General features: G+C 42.8%; 1 protein-coding gene across 4 annotated transcripts in view; it reads right to left on the reverse strand.

Annotated features, from left to right (window-relative positions):
- The window catches only part of PHKA1 (phosphorylase kinase regulatory subunit alpha 1), a 1,063,236-nt gene extending 1,047,268 nt beyond the window's left edge, over positions 1-15,968 (reverse strand). For 2 of the 4 annotated variants that reach the window (XM_078663812.1, XM_078663811.1), the window contains exon 1: positions 14,993-15,968. In XM_078663812.1, the coding sequence (XP_078519938.1) occupies positions 14,993-15,070 (78 nt within the window). In that variant the 5' untranslated portion in view covers positions 15,071-15,968. The remainder of the gene's footprint in view (positions 1-14,992) is intronic. The other 2 variants (XM_078663813.1, XM_078663814.1) reach the window with 2 other exon arrangements.
- Positions 15,969-16,280: the final 312 nt, after the last annotated feature.

Raw genomic sequence — 16,280 nt, forward strand, 5'->3', positions numbered from 1 at the left:
TCGCAGGCTACATGTAGTTTCCATTTCCGTGATTCGTGCTTTAGTGCAATACATCGGTCGACATCTTCCTGGTGGTCCCCAGGGGGGTGCGGCCGCTCCCATGGAACGAGGCGGAATGCGTCTCAATCCAGTGATGGTAAATTCGGTTTTTGGTGCGCGTCCTGTTGACAACGATGACTTCCCATTCTGGCTAGCAGAGAAGTTTGATCAACTGGAGGCGGTTTTTCCGAATTCTACTCCTGCTGATAAACATAGAATGTTGACGATTACTCTACCGAAGGATATTACTCCTGAACTAGCTGACTGTGAAAGCTGGGGAAAAACTTTTGCGGCTGTTTATACGAGGTGCTTCGGCACCCTGTCTATGAATGCCCTGCCTGAAATCATTAGACGTGTTCAGAATGATCACGGTCCAGAGGCAGCTGTGGAATTGGGTATGCGCCTGTGTGGTTCTTTTGAGATAGTAAGTGATCTCATTCTCTCCAATGTTAAAGGAGATGCAGTTAACTTTCAGGTGTCGAATGCTTTGGCTGCTCTGCCCGATGCCGACAAACCCCGCCAGTTAGCAAAGATTGTAGTGGCCGCTTATAAAACTATTGGCCGCACAAGTAGAGGTCTGAAATATTTTCCAGTGAAGGATAAAAAACAACCTCAGGGACAATCTGCAGTGACAGATGCCCAGCCCAAGTCCAAGAAATCGAATTGGCCTAAAAAACAGACACAGGGGAAGCAGACAATGCAGACTCAGGGTACTTTTCCTGCAATACAAACTCCTGCGCCATCCGAAAAAGTTTATGATTTGCGCGACCGCGCGATGATTAAATCACCTGATCGTTTTCAGGGTTCTGATCAACGCTCTCCTCGTTCCTTTCAGGACACATCGGCCCCGAAAACCGGTGGAGGAGGAGGGGGTGGACGTGGTGGCCAACAAGGACGTGGTCAGTCCCGCCAGACGGACGGCGCAGTGAAGCAGGAGGATTCTACGCCTAGGCGTCCGCAGTTTGCGAAAAAGAAAGTCGCAGCCTTAACAGCGCATCGATATGCCACAGATAGTGAGAACGCGGCTTCGGAATCTGACGTGGGCTCTGACCTTGCTGGACAGCGCGGCGGAGATAACCATAGTCAGAGAGGTGCTGCGTCCACTACTGAGGGTGACAGCGACTGATGTCTACGTTGTGATAGAAACAGCGGATACGAGACTTGCTCCCCCTGAAAGACTATATGAAATTGTCCTGTTAATTGAAGGTGACATACAGCGTACCGTTAAAGGTGTATTTTGGGAGAATCTGTCTTCTACATATGATATTTTACTTTCGGAGGCTGACTGGCCCCCGCCTTTTGTGCTCGCGGCGCCGCGAGGGGAGGAGGTAATCCTACCCAGTTTCGCGAACACTGTCTCGAAAGAGCATGCGCAGCATTTTGCAGAAGAGTGGGCTCGGGCTCTCGCGCCGGCTCTGTACCGTAACCAATGTGGTTGGGATAAATTGTCGCCTTGCCACGAAATTCCGTTGCGGTCTCAGCCGCAGCCTCAACCTCAATATCCCATTCGGCGTGAAGCAAAATCTTCCGTCGCGGAAATCCTTGAACAATTGGAATATCAGGGAGTTATTGAAACGTGTGTGTCACCGATGAATAATCCCCTTTTTACTGTGAATAAACCTGACGGATCATATCGTTTGGTTTTGGATTACCGGCATTTGAACTCGCATTGCCGTAACTGTGCAGTACAGAATACCCACGGCTCTGCCCTAGTGGATAGTCTCGTGCGTAAGCGTTTCAAGACAACGCTTGACATATCCAATGGTTTTTATGCCCACAGATTGGACAGCTTTAGCTCCCAATGGACCAGTTTTACAAGCGCTGGAGTCCAAAAGCAATTCCGGCGTCTTCCAATGGGCTACAAGAATAGTCCTGGTGTATTTACCGCTCGAATTGTCTCTATTCTGGAGGCACTCGACCCTGATGCTTTTTCGTATGTGGATGACATATATCTCACAGACGACGATATTTGGGAGCATCTGTGTCGTGTAAATTCTCTTGTTTGCAACTTCGCAGACATGGGTTACAAATTCAACTTTGCAAAATCGCACATTGCTGAACACACAGTGTTGTTTTTGGGCTATGAGCTCAACAATGAAGGTAGAGGTTTGGCTCCTCACTTCTTGGAGAAGTGCGCACAATTGCGCGCACCAACAACTCTGAAAAAATTACAATCCTTACTGGGCTTTTTGAATTTCGGCAGAACTTACATTCCGGAATATGCCCAGCGTATCAAGCCTTTGTATGCTTTGATACAACCAACTTTCTCAAAATCATGCTGGCTGCCTGAGCATTCAGCCATTTTGCAATCCTTGCAGGCTGATCTGCTCGCTTCTAAATATTTACAGACTCGTGATAACCACACCAACCTGGTCATAAGAATAATTCCTGGGACGGTGGGTTTCACTTACCTCACTTTTAATGAAGGTGACACAGTACCTATTGCTTACAAGTCACACTTGTACACCTCGGCTGAGATGCGGTTTCCCACCATAGAAAAGGTTTTAACTGCTGTACAGATGGCTATTCTAAAGGAACGAGCTCTGTCACAGGGGAAACGCATGCTAGTGGTAACACCCTGTCCTCATTTGGAGGCAGTCACGAAAGCCAGTGTACCAAATTCAAAAGCTTTGCACCCTCGGTGGATTCAGTGGGCTGCGTCATTGTCATCCACGGATGTCATGTTTATTTTTGACGCTTCCTTACGGTCGCAGGAGTTCTTGCAGTATGAATTCGTTCACCCTGCTCCTCTGGCGATGCGACCTTTGGAGGACTTCCATTGCATCATTTACACTGATGGGTCGGCGCAGGTTGCGCATGGCTCTAAACATGCCTACGTTTCCGCATGCGCCATTGTGGTCGGTGCTATGTTGAATGATGAGTTCATTTCCAGGGAGGTACACACGTTGCCCCTGGGCGATTGCACCGCACAATTGGCAGAGCTTCGTGCTCTCTTACTAGCTTTGGAGTACGCAGATCCAAGTGTTACTACTCTAATTGTAAGTGATTCTTACTACTGTGTCCAGTCTTACAATGAAAACTTGTTCTTTTGGATTCAAAATGATTTTCATGATTCCAAGGGTAGCACAATAAAACATAAAATGATCTGGGTTCGAGTGGCAGAGCTTAAGGCTATGTTGCCACTCGTTTATGTGATTCATACTCTCGGTCATCAGCGCGTGGGAGTTCACGCTGTTGGCAACTCGCTTGCTGATGAAGCAGCGAAATCAGCAGTATCTACATACTTAGTTGCAGCAGTTACTAGGTCTAAAACCAAGATTGATAGCGACATCTTGGCAGCGATTGCTGCCTCTGAGAAGGGAAGTAAACATCCTTCGGGATTCCCTTCGAAGTATAAATACCACTTAAGTCCCGAAAAGGTTCCTTTTGTGACAATTCCTGATGTTGGGGAACGGCTGATTCCCAACTCGGATCGCAGAACAGACTTGATTACAGCGGCTCATGAAGGTGTGGCGTCTGCGCATGCGGGCGTCTCAGCCACTGTAACGCAACTACAACAACGTTTCTGGTGGCGGGGACTGTACAAACAGACGCGTGATTATGTCCTTCTTTGTGACATATGCCAGCAGATTAAACCTTCAACTGCTACGCGTCCGCCTCAGACTCAGTTGTACATTTCTAATAAACCACTAGGCTGTGTTTATTTAGATCACTGCGGTCCATTTTCATCTGATACTGCGTATAAATACATCTTAGTAGCAGTTGACTCATGCACACGCTTTGTGTGGGTATGGCCACATCGCAGCGCTGATTCCCGGACTGTCATCAGAGATTTGCGTATCTTTATAGGGATTTTTGCCTGTGGTACCTTCCATTCGGATCAGGGTCCGGCTTTCGCCTCTAAGGCGTATAAGGATGCCATGACTTCGATGGGGGTCCAAGTCAAGTTTTCGTCACCCTACAGACCCGAGGGTAATAGTGTAGTTGAACGAATGAACCGTGATTTAAAGCAATCTTTGACAGCCCGAGTTATAGGCACTGGCAGAAATTGGCTGGCTCACCTCTATGGCGTGCAGCGTGCTCTTAATAATCTCCCTAGAAGGTCTCTGGGTGGGCGGACCCCATACGAAATGCTCTTTGGCATCAAGATGTTCGTCCCTGACCTTGACGGTCTAGACTCGGTGGTTCGCGCCACTTCCTTTGACGCAGATGAACATTGCAATGTTTTACAGAATCTACAAAAGACGAGAGACACTCTTGCAAAGGAACATTTGCCCTCCACATCGGATGATGCGTTGCAGATCCCGGTAGTTGGCTGGCTACCCCAAGTTGGAGAACTGGTTCGTGAGAAGATCGACAACAAGAAAGAGTTTGGTCCCTCCTATCGAGCTCCGGTCCCAGTGCTTGGAGTGAAGGGCACAAGAACAGTCATTTTACCACCACTTCCAGGTCGTAAGGAAAACAGGTTTATTTCTATTGACAATGTCAAGATACACAGAGTGGCCGATTCTTCTTAGCATGACACCGGCTGTTTCCTGTCCTTCCATTGTGAGAAATTCAATTGTGCCCACTGCTTCTAATAATGAACCTGAGGTGGCCATCGAATTACCTGCTGTTTCCAGTCCATTATTGAATAATTTACCAGGAACTAACCTTGATGAGACAGACTATACATACCCCACTGATTTGTCCATGCCTGACCTGCAAGCTCGTTTAGCCACGGAATCCAGATTTTCATTTGACTCTGCTTCCCTTGCCTCGAAAAAACCCTCTAAAATTGCATTATATGCTAGCCTGTTTAAAAAACATTTTTTGATACCTCCTTGGATATACATTTGGCTGGTCCTTTTTTCAGTTTACCTTTTTATGTCAATTGGTTTTGTGTTTTATTTTTTTCGGATTATGAATGGACACTATGTCGAGGAGAGAACTTGCATTACTCATTTGAATGGAACTTTGGCCCCACTTTCCTCTTCACATTCTACACACAGATTAAAAAGAGACTTGACTTTGGTTAACATCACAGCGTGGCCTGTTCTAGATGGAATCGCGTGGGATGCAGTTTGTTTTCAGATACATGGTCCAACGGAAGTCGTTAATGTCCCTAATGTACTAAGAGTTAATATGGGGGATGTGGTGAAACAAAACATTCGTTCTGATGATTGGGATGTTAATGCTGTGGAAAGTTTGTTTTCTGATTTGAAATATTATGCTGCTTTTGATGCTGAGGATTTATATTTAGAATCTGCTAATTATGGTGAATTGTTCTGTTACCAACATTATGGCAATCACTTCTTACACAAGACATCTTCCCGAAGGGATGCGGTTAATTTTACTCAGTGGGAACATTGCCCAGCACCAACACAAGGGAGTTCAGAAACGTTTCTTAAAAAATATACTTATTTCACTGACTTTAATCAGTCCAATCCCGAGTCCTTTTATTTTAAATTTCACAAACAGCCACTGTCCAAGGTTCGACTTACAAATACAAAATTGTTATATTCAAAGGCCTTCCTGGATCAATTAGTTACTGGAGGGTATGAGTTATGGAAGGATACCATAGACCTTAAATCAGTTTGGGGCTCAAGGGCTTGGCAGGTACAAGGCACTGAAGCTTTGCACCGTGCATGTCTCATCCCAAATCATTTGTGGTTTTTAAATGAAACCATTTCCCAGACCACGTGCTTTGGATTGGCTACATCTAAAAGGTTAAACACCCCGTCTTTCCCGGAGTTGGAGGAATATGAGAATTGGAGTAATTTTACTAAATTGTCCATTAGAGATATACAGGCTCTGCTTCTGAATTCCTCCTTTAACATTTCCAGTATGAATCCCAAGGGTTGGCTGCTTTGGCACCGTAGTGCTGTTTCTTGCCAAAAGAGATTTTTAATTATGACTGACGGTTTTAAGGCTGTTAGATCTGATCCCCGTTTTGATTTGAGTCATACTGTCACCTCTTACTCTGTTGGCAAGTTGTGTCAAGCTTGGCTGAAACATTCAACTTTACCTGCGGTTAAGTATCACCTTTCCAAACTGAATGCAGACGTGGATTTGAATGATTTCATTAAGGGCCCAGCTAGTGGCAGGTCGAAAAGGTGGTTATATGGTGTTTACAATGAAATTTGGAAACTCTCACAGATTGAGGCTGCTTCACGCCTTAGGGCTATTGATCAGGCAAATCTTGAGAAAGTGCTTGCAGTGGTTGACAATAGCATTAACGTGCTTTCCTCTAGAATTTACACATTAGATAATATTGTGTCGTCTGTTGTTGATATTGTGCATGATGAAGTGTCTGTATTATACCATGGTCAAAATCAATTACGTTCAATCATGCAGTTTGCATGGACACTACAGACTCTAAAAATGGGTAAAGTTCCCTGGGGATACATGAACGTTTCCTCTTTATTTGCACCGTTTAATTTGACAGACAAACAACGCTTGCTTTCAATGCGTGATGCTTCCTTTTCTATGCTCCATATTGAAAGATTGGAATCTTTACCTTTTTCTGTGGCAGAGACCACTGCTGCTACGTGGCTTATCCACGGTTTAATAACGCTGCCGTTTGCTTTATATAAGTTTTCAAATTGTATGAAATATGTGCCAATAGGTCGTTTTGAACCCTTAGGTAGCGGTTTTCTTCATGAGGTCTGGTCACTCCCATACACATACAGATGTTTCAAGGATGAACAAGAGGTTTATCTAACAGGGGATGAGTGTACTGAGACGCCAGATCATTCTTTAATGTGCAGACACATACAGTTACACGGTTCATGTAACAAGGACCGACCGAATATGGCTTGCGTTTTACAGGGCACGCCAGTTCCTGCTATCATCCCCACGTTTAAATTGTTGGAGAATGGTAGTTATTTAATGCTCAATAATGAAAACTGCTGTGGTTTAATTAAAGGTATAGCTTTCATAGTAACGGTTAGTGAGCGAGTTATTTGCTGCAGAAATGTTCTTTATCCTCCCACACGTGAACATAGGGAGTCTTCCATTTGGCCACAGATACCGACCTTGGGAGCAGAATTCAGCGGCATGGCTAGAATAGGAGCTCTATTGTCCCAGAAAGAGGTGGCCTTGAGCTCGGCCCGTGAAACTTTCGTGCTTCACATTGCTAACACCCGCACGGAGGTTCAGGCTCTTTTAAACACTGATTTGCCCTTGCATTTCGGAGCCATGGTCCGTTCTATCTTTAACGCATCCTCCACAACGGGCCTAGCACATTTTTTTAAAGTTGTTAGCGGTGGTCTCGTGACTTCCTTTGAGAAGATTTTTGGAATCATCCCTGCTTTCTTCCATTCTATTTTTTCATCCTTGTTTGGAGGGTTCCCGTTTTTGCTTGCATTAGCGGCTGGCGCATTGGTGGTTTTCTGCCTTTTTAAATATGGATGCCCTTCATGTGCAAGACCACGCACAGCTACTACTGACGCGGTTTCGCAACCGCATGCTTGATTACTATGGCACACTGCCGTTAGCGACTCTAAGCACGGCGTTTGGATTATCTTTTCGGTTCTCCTATTTCACCTGTGTCCAGCCTGTATTTCGCTGTCTGACCTGTGATTTCCTTTGGGCCATTGATTTGTGTCTCTGCGGACCAGCATCTTCTGACGTCGATTTTAATCAACTGATGAGTCCTATCATTGCTCACGAGTTGGTTTGTTCTGACGAAAGGGTTATGGCCTTGGCGGTGGCACATGGACTAATGGGTCCCTGGGATGTGTTGTCGGCAGCGCAGAATTTCTTGGAACTAAGTTTTCTTGAGAACCCACCGAGCTGTCCTCTGATGGTTATAGAGGATCCGGTGCTGGAAGATCACGTATGTTCCTTTCATCTTTTAAATTGGATGGCTGAACTGTTTTCTGATGAGGACAGTGACTTCCTCCTGGAGGCTGTTGCAGCTTACTTTTCATATACGGTCTTATCTTAGACACTGCCTCAAATTGACATGCTGATTGATAGCATTTCCTTGACTTTATTGACTTTTGGTCAAGACATTTTATTTTTCCTTGCCTATTGGCTTGAGCCACATTATATTTGTGGGCTATTTTTTTAGCATTAATTTTTATAATTGAATCTTTATTCATGCTCGTTTATAAATGGATTCTGCTCTCATGTGATGGCACTTCTGTTACCTTATTTAGTCCGTTCTCGGATCATGGGGGGGTGTTGTATAGCTCCTATATATCCTTATATCGTGTTAAGTTAGCATAGGTACATTTGAGATTTAAACGCCATTTTTCCTTTCTTGCAACTTCTGCACACGACCCTTAATTGTTGACTTAGCTTTCAACCTAGTGGTTTGCCGTGGTGTATGTGAGAATAATATGTTATTGCTCTGATATCAGTCTTGTTTAATAAAACATGTCTGCACGGAGAGTGCTGAAGTTTCAGGAGCAACACGATATGGAATTGTTATGAGGTCTGATCTCCACGCCTTCATAGTCATAACACAAGTGCAGCCTTTGCCAACTTGGGCTTGAGGCGGGATTGATATTGCTTTGCACGAGAATTGTTAAGACACTTGATGCGGTGCACATGCAGAGAGAGCTGGTGTATGCTGATGTGATTCCTTCATGCTAGGACACTAAGGTATGGGCCCGCCCTAAAACAACCCAAAGAGACCTTCTTAGATAATAATATAATATATGTGTTAGGGAGGGTGAGATATAAGTGTTGTTAACTCTTATTCATTACAGCATGTTAACATGCTGTCACCATTCGCTTTTTATGTCTTAGTAACTATGCTGATAATTTTGCTACTGATAATAAGTATACTTGTATTATCAAAGATACTGCGCCTGAGAAGACGGCATTAGTAAATAAACATTTCAAATGCACATGTGTCTTCTTTACTCCATGTTCTGGTTTGTAATGATAATATAACGAAAGAGTGTTCATGAGTCCCACGTACCCTGAGGTACTGTAAGTTCATGTTCTGGTTTGTCTAAACATTGGGTGTTTGATATGTCCAATGAGACACTGTAGCTAGCTCGGTAAGGGGTGAGTTGGTTGCTAAGGTAAGTTTTGGGACATCCTAATTTGCCGAGGTTCCACTCCTCTGTGCACAGTTCTGTGTGAGTACAGAAACCCTGCAACACCCCCACCCCCCGAAAAAAAATTCTTAGCCTTCCCTCTCCACGAAATGTGGCTCAAGTTGCTCCTCTGCATGTGTTGCTGCACAAAACTCTAATACATTAATACTTACACTCCTCTCGACTGGACTTGACCGGCCCTGCCCAAGACAATTCCCCATTCACACAGGCTAGTCCTTTATAGTGGAGATTAATAATCCTGATTTGTTCAACGTACCTTTTTTCAAAACACAAGTTGTTTGTATAAAAGAAGAGTTCCACCATTTGTTGAACCCACGAGGTTCTCAGAACTAAAACTTCTTAAATAGAAAGGAAGGTAACTGGAGAAAGAGATATGGCATTGATGAAAACAGGCGCACAAAAAAAACCAAGTGCTTATCATCAGGCCTTCTGAAAACTAAGCACTGGAACTATAACACTGTGTTGAGAATCAATCAGCCTATATCTATTTTCCAAGCATGCTCCCAACATTTCTCTCCTTCTGGCTGTACAACAACGGCAGCCACTTCATAGATTTTGTTATTATATTGCTAATCATTTCAGAGAAAAGGTTTCTGTAATAAGATAAGGCATGCCTGCGACTGATCAGCTACATATTTTGTCAAAAGCTTGCCTCCAAACAACACCCTACATTCGTCCCATCTTTTGTTTCAAAAATATTCTCTCACTGGAAACAAAACACGTTAATAAAGAGAAAACTCTCAGAGAACAAAAATGTCCAGGACCTGGCTGGCTTCTACATAGCTTCCCAGAGTTCTTTGAAAGGAAGGGGCGGGGGGAACAAACCTAATTAATGATTAACTGGAATTTGACATCATGCCAACTGGGTTCAAACATTACACCTTCCCTGCTCTTTGAAAGAACAATTTAGATCAAGGGCAGTCTGTCAATTGTGTTCTTTGTCCTTCCTTTCACCTTAGCTTCTAGCTCTGGTAGCAAGCTTTGTGACATCAGAAGCAGCTACATAATTTCTTTATACAGGTGACTAGGTGTGTCAATAATCACCTGCAATAAGGGAATTACGGACTTGCTTATGCAGGGATTGCAGTATCTCATGTATTTTTGTGTATGGGATAAAGTGCCCCTTGGCAAAATTGCATAGTAGGTGCACCGCCCTTTTTGGATTGATTTATATCGGTGTTTTATATGAAAATTTTCTTATTTTTGGGTGCTCCTAAAGGAGACGTCTTCCGACCACTGGCGTCTATAATAGGTAAGATATGTGCCGTTATACATAAACAGCATCCCTCTAGGGCACACACTGTTCTCATCTTATTCAAAAAAGTATTCCAACTTGAGTTCCATCTGAATATTCAATTGAATTTCATTATTTCATTCATTGTTTGAAAATTCATTTCTTCATATTTAATTCTTTAACCATTGTGTTCAAATGACATCATACAGATTCCATTCTCCTAGAATCAAGTTTTCGGGCTTAACGGTTGCACTTAGACACCTTCTTTCACATTTTTCACATATGCACTAAAAGCTGAGCATGCTATATCATCACTGGACTGATATCGTTAGAGTAATTTTGAAACATGCATTATATTGTTACATATGTTTTTTGCTTTTTGAATTGTTCTAGTGCCTCTCCCTGAGAAAGGGCTCGAATGCCCGAAATGCATAGGAGATCTTACCTATAAAGTGCCCCTTGCCATACATTAAAAGGATACTGTAAGTCAAAGAGGAGTTCCATTAACATATAGAGGAAGAAGGCTCAATGCCATATTCCTTTATAACGTTATGGAACGCTGAGGCTACTTAAAATATCCTTCTCATGTATGGTAGAGGGTACTTTATTCCTTATACATGGTTACACCATCACCTTTCCCACAAACCACTTAAATCCTTAAGTTTGTATCTCTTTCATATGAAAGACAGAGCATGTTTCCAAATATTTTGAATAAAAATAGAATCTCTAGTGCAAAACAAAATACATCAAAAAAAGATGTTAGATATTGGCTGCAAAAAGATATTAGAATCAGTTTAATACAAGTTTATTTTCTTTTTTAACGGGCAGAAGCATGGAATGTGCCCAAACATGAAGATTCTAACTTTTGAATAATTACCCGAGAAGGGTGAAAAATAAACATGTTTCCAATAATATCTTATTTTAGCTTGTCACTGTACAGTTAGAAAAAGAGAGCAGATGAAAGAAAAGCAATGCTTTTATTCTTTAAACATCTGCTTTAACTATGCTCTGTAACCTGACCTGCCTTTCTCATCACACACGGGCTCTGGCAGCAGGCATTATGACATCAGAACTCAACTTTAATAAGTAATTACAGTTGAGCGGCTACATCATTACTTTATAATAGGTGACTGGGTGTATCAAAAGTCCTCTATTACAAAGAAATTTGAGACGAGCTTTTATAGAGGGATTGCAGAACGGCATATTATTGAAATATAGCAGACCTGACAATAATGAGTCAATTAACTAAACCGATAGTGACTTTGCAGCTAGAGCTAAACATAGATGATCACAAATAAGTCTGTTAGTTGGGAATTGTTCCTGGTCAAGAGACAGTTTTATTAGATGTCACTGATTGCAATAAACAGATGTTTGATAAAGGTCACGTGGATGAGTAGAACCTAACCGTACCATTTTATACTATGGATCACAAGGAATTGCTAAACAGACTAAAATTAGATCAAAACCGAATTAGTTTCAGTTGTTTCTAACTGCTTTACCATTTATTTAAAAAAAAGAACCCTTTAAGTTGGCAACAACCTAGGTAGAGTGTGAGGTGCCAGAATACCCCTTGCTCTTTCTGTGACTGTTAAACATGTATAGCAGACCTATCTCGGTAACATGATCTAAACAGAGTCTTTAAATTTCAGGTCTGAGCCAACCATGCTCTGTGATTGATCTGGGGAGCTCATATAGGCTCTTAGAGATTAACAGTTCCTGTGCAACAGCCAAAAGACAGATTATGGTTATGGGTCCATTTCAATAATTACAAACTCCAGAAACCTTACAAACGTTGTGTCCTTGTTAGAACAATATTTGAAACATTTAGCAAAACTCTAAACTTAAGAGGCTGAATCTTGATCCAGCCTTGAGTATGGAGCTGAAGGTCAACTCAGTCCATTAGTAGTCTTCCTCACATTCTTGCTCTGGGCAAATAATAAATCGTATCCTGTGGCTGCCCACAATTGCTTTGCTCAAAGCATTTTTAGAACATTCGAATTTTGAGCACCCCATTGCATGAAGTGCTTTGGGCTTCTATGGGCAGGTAGAAGCCAGCAGAACAACATTCTAATTTTGTTTTTTATTCACAGCTGCTTCTGTGAACAAATGCCTCTCAGGGCTTGAGGGGATTTAAATCCCCTCGGGCTAGAGAGGCCTTTGCTTATACAAATTAGAACAATCTACCCGCTGGGGAGGAATGTTCTAATCGCCTTAGAGCCCTCCTTGCAGGCTCTACCGACCATTAAAGGCCTGCTCCCTTGTTAAAGGCTCGATTCGAATGCTGGAGAGGGCTGTTAATGGCCGGTAGAGCCCACTAGGTCCGGCTCAAAGGCTATAGTATACAACAGGCTAAGATAAGCCAACTCACATCTCACATTTGTGGAATCTGAATTGGCAAGACAACTTGGAAAGTTTGACGGTGTCACAGAAGTGAGGAAAAAGTTGCATTGGCCTCTGGTTGGAGACAGGCTTCCTTAACTTGATGTGCTGGTGCTTCCTAGGCTCTGCTCCATTATACCGAAGCGACAAAACATTGTTTTCAATAGTCAGGAAAACATTACTTTCCATAGGTTTTGAGTTTCTTTATGAACTTTTCATTGCTGGTGGAAATCGATTAGATTCTGAGCCCTGTAGCACTTAGTTGTCTTTAACCTGATTCTGGAAAGTCCCAAGCTATCAGAAAAACTGTTATTTGCCTAACCATTCACGTCAATCAATACCACCAATACTGGATGATGGTGTAAGGTGCCCTCTTGTGCTTTTGCAATCACTTGCCATAAAAACACAAACTAGAAAACTGAATCCCACTTCATCTAGAGTGGTAAAAGTCTTTGGACCAACCACCACATCCACTTACCCGAGTCCAAATAGATTATTTCTACAAAACCCCACACTGTTCACAACCTTGTTTTATTAAATGTATGTGACTTATTTGTCATCGTTGAGGGTCCTTTAAATCAATCACAATGTACATTCCAAACACTAGGTCCTGAAAATATAGACATATACTAAGCACAGAAAAACTACTGATCAGAATTACAACACACTAGTTAAGGACACAAGGTTTAGTTCTTCAGCACCAACAAAACAGACCAGTGCTTTAAATGGGCCGGTACTTTCCGGTACGGAGTACCAGCACTTATTTATTTTGAGAGGGAGAGTGCCGGCACTTCTCAAGAGAATTGCAATACCTTTAATAGGAGAGTCAAAGCACTTCTAAGAAACAAGAAAGTACTCTGTTACAGAGTACCTGCTCTTCTATGTTTCCATTTCAAGGACTGAAACAGACACTACTGTTCAATGTCCTCAAATCGGACAGTAGTCCTCTATATTGATGAAGCCCAGCCATGCAATTATTACTATTTGGCTGTCTTGTACTTCCATTACTTTTGTAATTTATTAGGTTGCATTGACAGGGGTCCTGGGTGTGTGGCGAGGTGAAGGGTTTACCCCGAGATAAACAGCCCGGCATTGCTATAGCCCAAGGGTTCTCAAACTTTACATTGTTTCTTTGTGAATTACGTCAAACTCTGGCACGACCCTCTTTAAACACTCAGTACTCGTTTTTAACCCCGCCTGTAGTTCACGCACTTTCAACTTATAAGGTTTCGTGAAATACTAACTTTTACCCCCCCTCAACCCCCCACCCTCACTCCCACCCTTCTTGGTGGATGGGACCCTGAGTTTTCTAAATCATTTAATGGGAGAGTAAAATATGGATTTCTAGTAAAATTAGTATCTGGATGGCTGTCGTTACTTAATATTGTTTGTGAGTACATTGATTTGTTTTTTTATTAACGAAACAATAATATTGAAATTGACAGTAGTGCTCAAAATCAGCATGCCACGCTATTGCTACACCTACAAACCATGTGTCAGTAGTAATGCGATTTGTTTTTAAATGCATTCAAGCACCCTATATTTTATTATAAATTTCCAGTTTTTTTAACTACATGCCCAAATACATCTAACATACTACTTTATTAACTGCCCTGTTCGTCACTGTGATTTATTGATCATGCTTCACTGTTTTATTCAACCGTTTTAATCTTTAAGACAAATCTCACTCACTAAGTTTCAGGGTTTATGACTTTCTTAAAATGCATACCTTTCAGTCATGTTGTAAACATTTCCAGGTCTCTTATGTTCACGCCCCATACTACCTGTCACTTTTTACAATTATGGTCAGCACAATCTTCCTCCTGCGATGAGAAATGACAAGCTAATCTACTCTTCAATTTCACGAATGAGTTCACTTCTATTTTCATTTGCAAACTTAGACTTTGAAAAAAAGTAAATGCTGAATGGATCCAGCTGTACTACCAGTGAGTGGAAGGGTGCATGCAGCTCTGGGTGAGTCATCTTACACATAGACCAAAAAAAGCATGTATCAACCATATCTTGTTGCTGGGCATTGCACTGCTTCACCCAAGCCCAAGATGAGCATGCATGACATATAGAGGCGCCTGGTCTGCGATTGGAAATAAAGTAACCAACAGTGTGTGAGGAAAATTATCTCTGCACGTTAACCATTATCAATAACGATACTATTCGCTCAAAAAACAATTCAGTGTATATGTTTGAGGAGAAGGCGACTTAACGTTTCACAAAGTAAACTGAGGAACTGGGACTTCCTAGGTTGTGCTGAGATGAGATCACACCCAGTAATTTCACACCGAAGCAGAGGAACCTAAAAACCCACCTGGTGGCAGAGGATCGTCTGGTGTACCAGCCTGGCATACCCATCCAGCCGAACTCCGGAGTTGCTTCGGCTCCTCATCCTGAAGTAGCAAAAGCTACGAGTCCGCCTTGTCCACACGCAACAGGGGGGAAAAACAACCTTTGACTTTCTTTCGGAGAACACAGGCAGTTCTGAGAACAGCTTTCACGTAGGAAAATCCAACGAGCTCACAGCTTTTAATTTCCAAACGTCGCAGTCTTTATTATAAAAAACAAACGTAAATATGTTCAGTGACGCGGCAGCATTTATGACGCTGTAAGTTCACAGTGCCTCACCAGTACTCTTTAGAATTGACTATCTTCAAGAAAAATGTTCCATCGCAAGACAAACTCTGTCAACACGCCGGTAAAATCAAGAGTATTTCGCGTCCCTAAATGTATGGCTTTACTGTCATTAAAAAAAATAGTTTTTTTAAAAATAACAAAAGTTGTTCTGAAGTGTGTATTCGAAGATGCATAGGATCATCTGAAACAAAAAAGCGTTCCTCTGGTTTCTTGGGAGATCCACATGCGGGGGCTGGAACGGCACTGCTGGCTGCTCGGCTGGCGAGTGTGTAACCACAGCAACTTTGACACTGTGGTGGCACGGCGTCAGCTGGCTGTGCACGACGGTAAACCTCTCTCGTGCCCACTTCTCACCAGCTCAGTTACACACTGCCAGCTGGTGCACTGCCCAGCGCCCCGCGCGCCCAGAGCCGGCATGTGTATCTACATGCGTGTGCACTAACATACAGCAGATTCAAAAGCGCCTCGAAATATACCAATGATCTACTAGCGAGGAGGACTTCCCAGTGATGTAAAATAGCCTTACGTCCAACTACCTAGCGATCACCCGAGACTACATGAACAATTTCCAAGTCTCATTTACAGTGTACCGGTGATGTATCCTTAGTTAAACGGACGCCATGTGTTTCGTAACATATTTGCACACAAGTGCTTTCAAGCAATCGGAAAGCATCAAACATATTTTAGAGTAATAGAAAAGTGTGCTCAGCGTGGATTGGTTGAAGTGGAGCCTATTCCAATGATTGGCTACGGAGAGCTCGCAGTAGTTCATACGCTGTAGGGCCATTGGCTGGAAAACTCTTACCAGTTTCAGATTGGCTACAAAACCGTCTAGTTTTTGCCCATACTCGCTCCGTCTAGTTTTTGTCCTCAGAAGGGCCCTTGGGGCAGCGAACGCTCCAATAGGCCCACCTCGAGTCTGCTCTCATTGGCTGAGCCTTGGGCAGGCACCAATTTAGGAGTCA

The sequence above is a fragment of the Lissotriton helveticus genome, chromosome 10 (genome assembly GCF_964261635.1).
Source record: "Lissotriton helveticus chromosome 10, aLisHel1.1, whole genome shotgun sequence".
In the NCBI taxonomy this organism is placed as follows: Eukaryota; Metazoa; Chordata; class Amphibia; order Caudata; family Salamandridae; genus Lissotriton; species Lissotriton helveticus.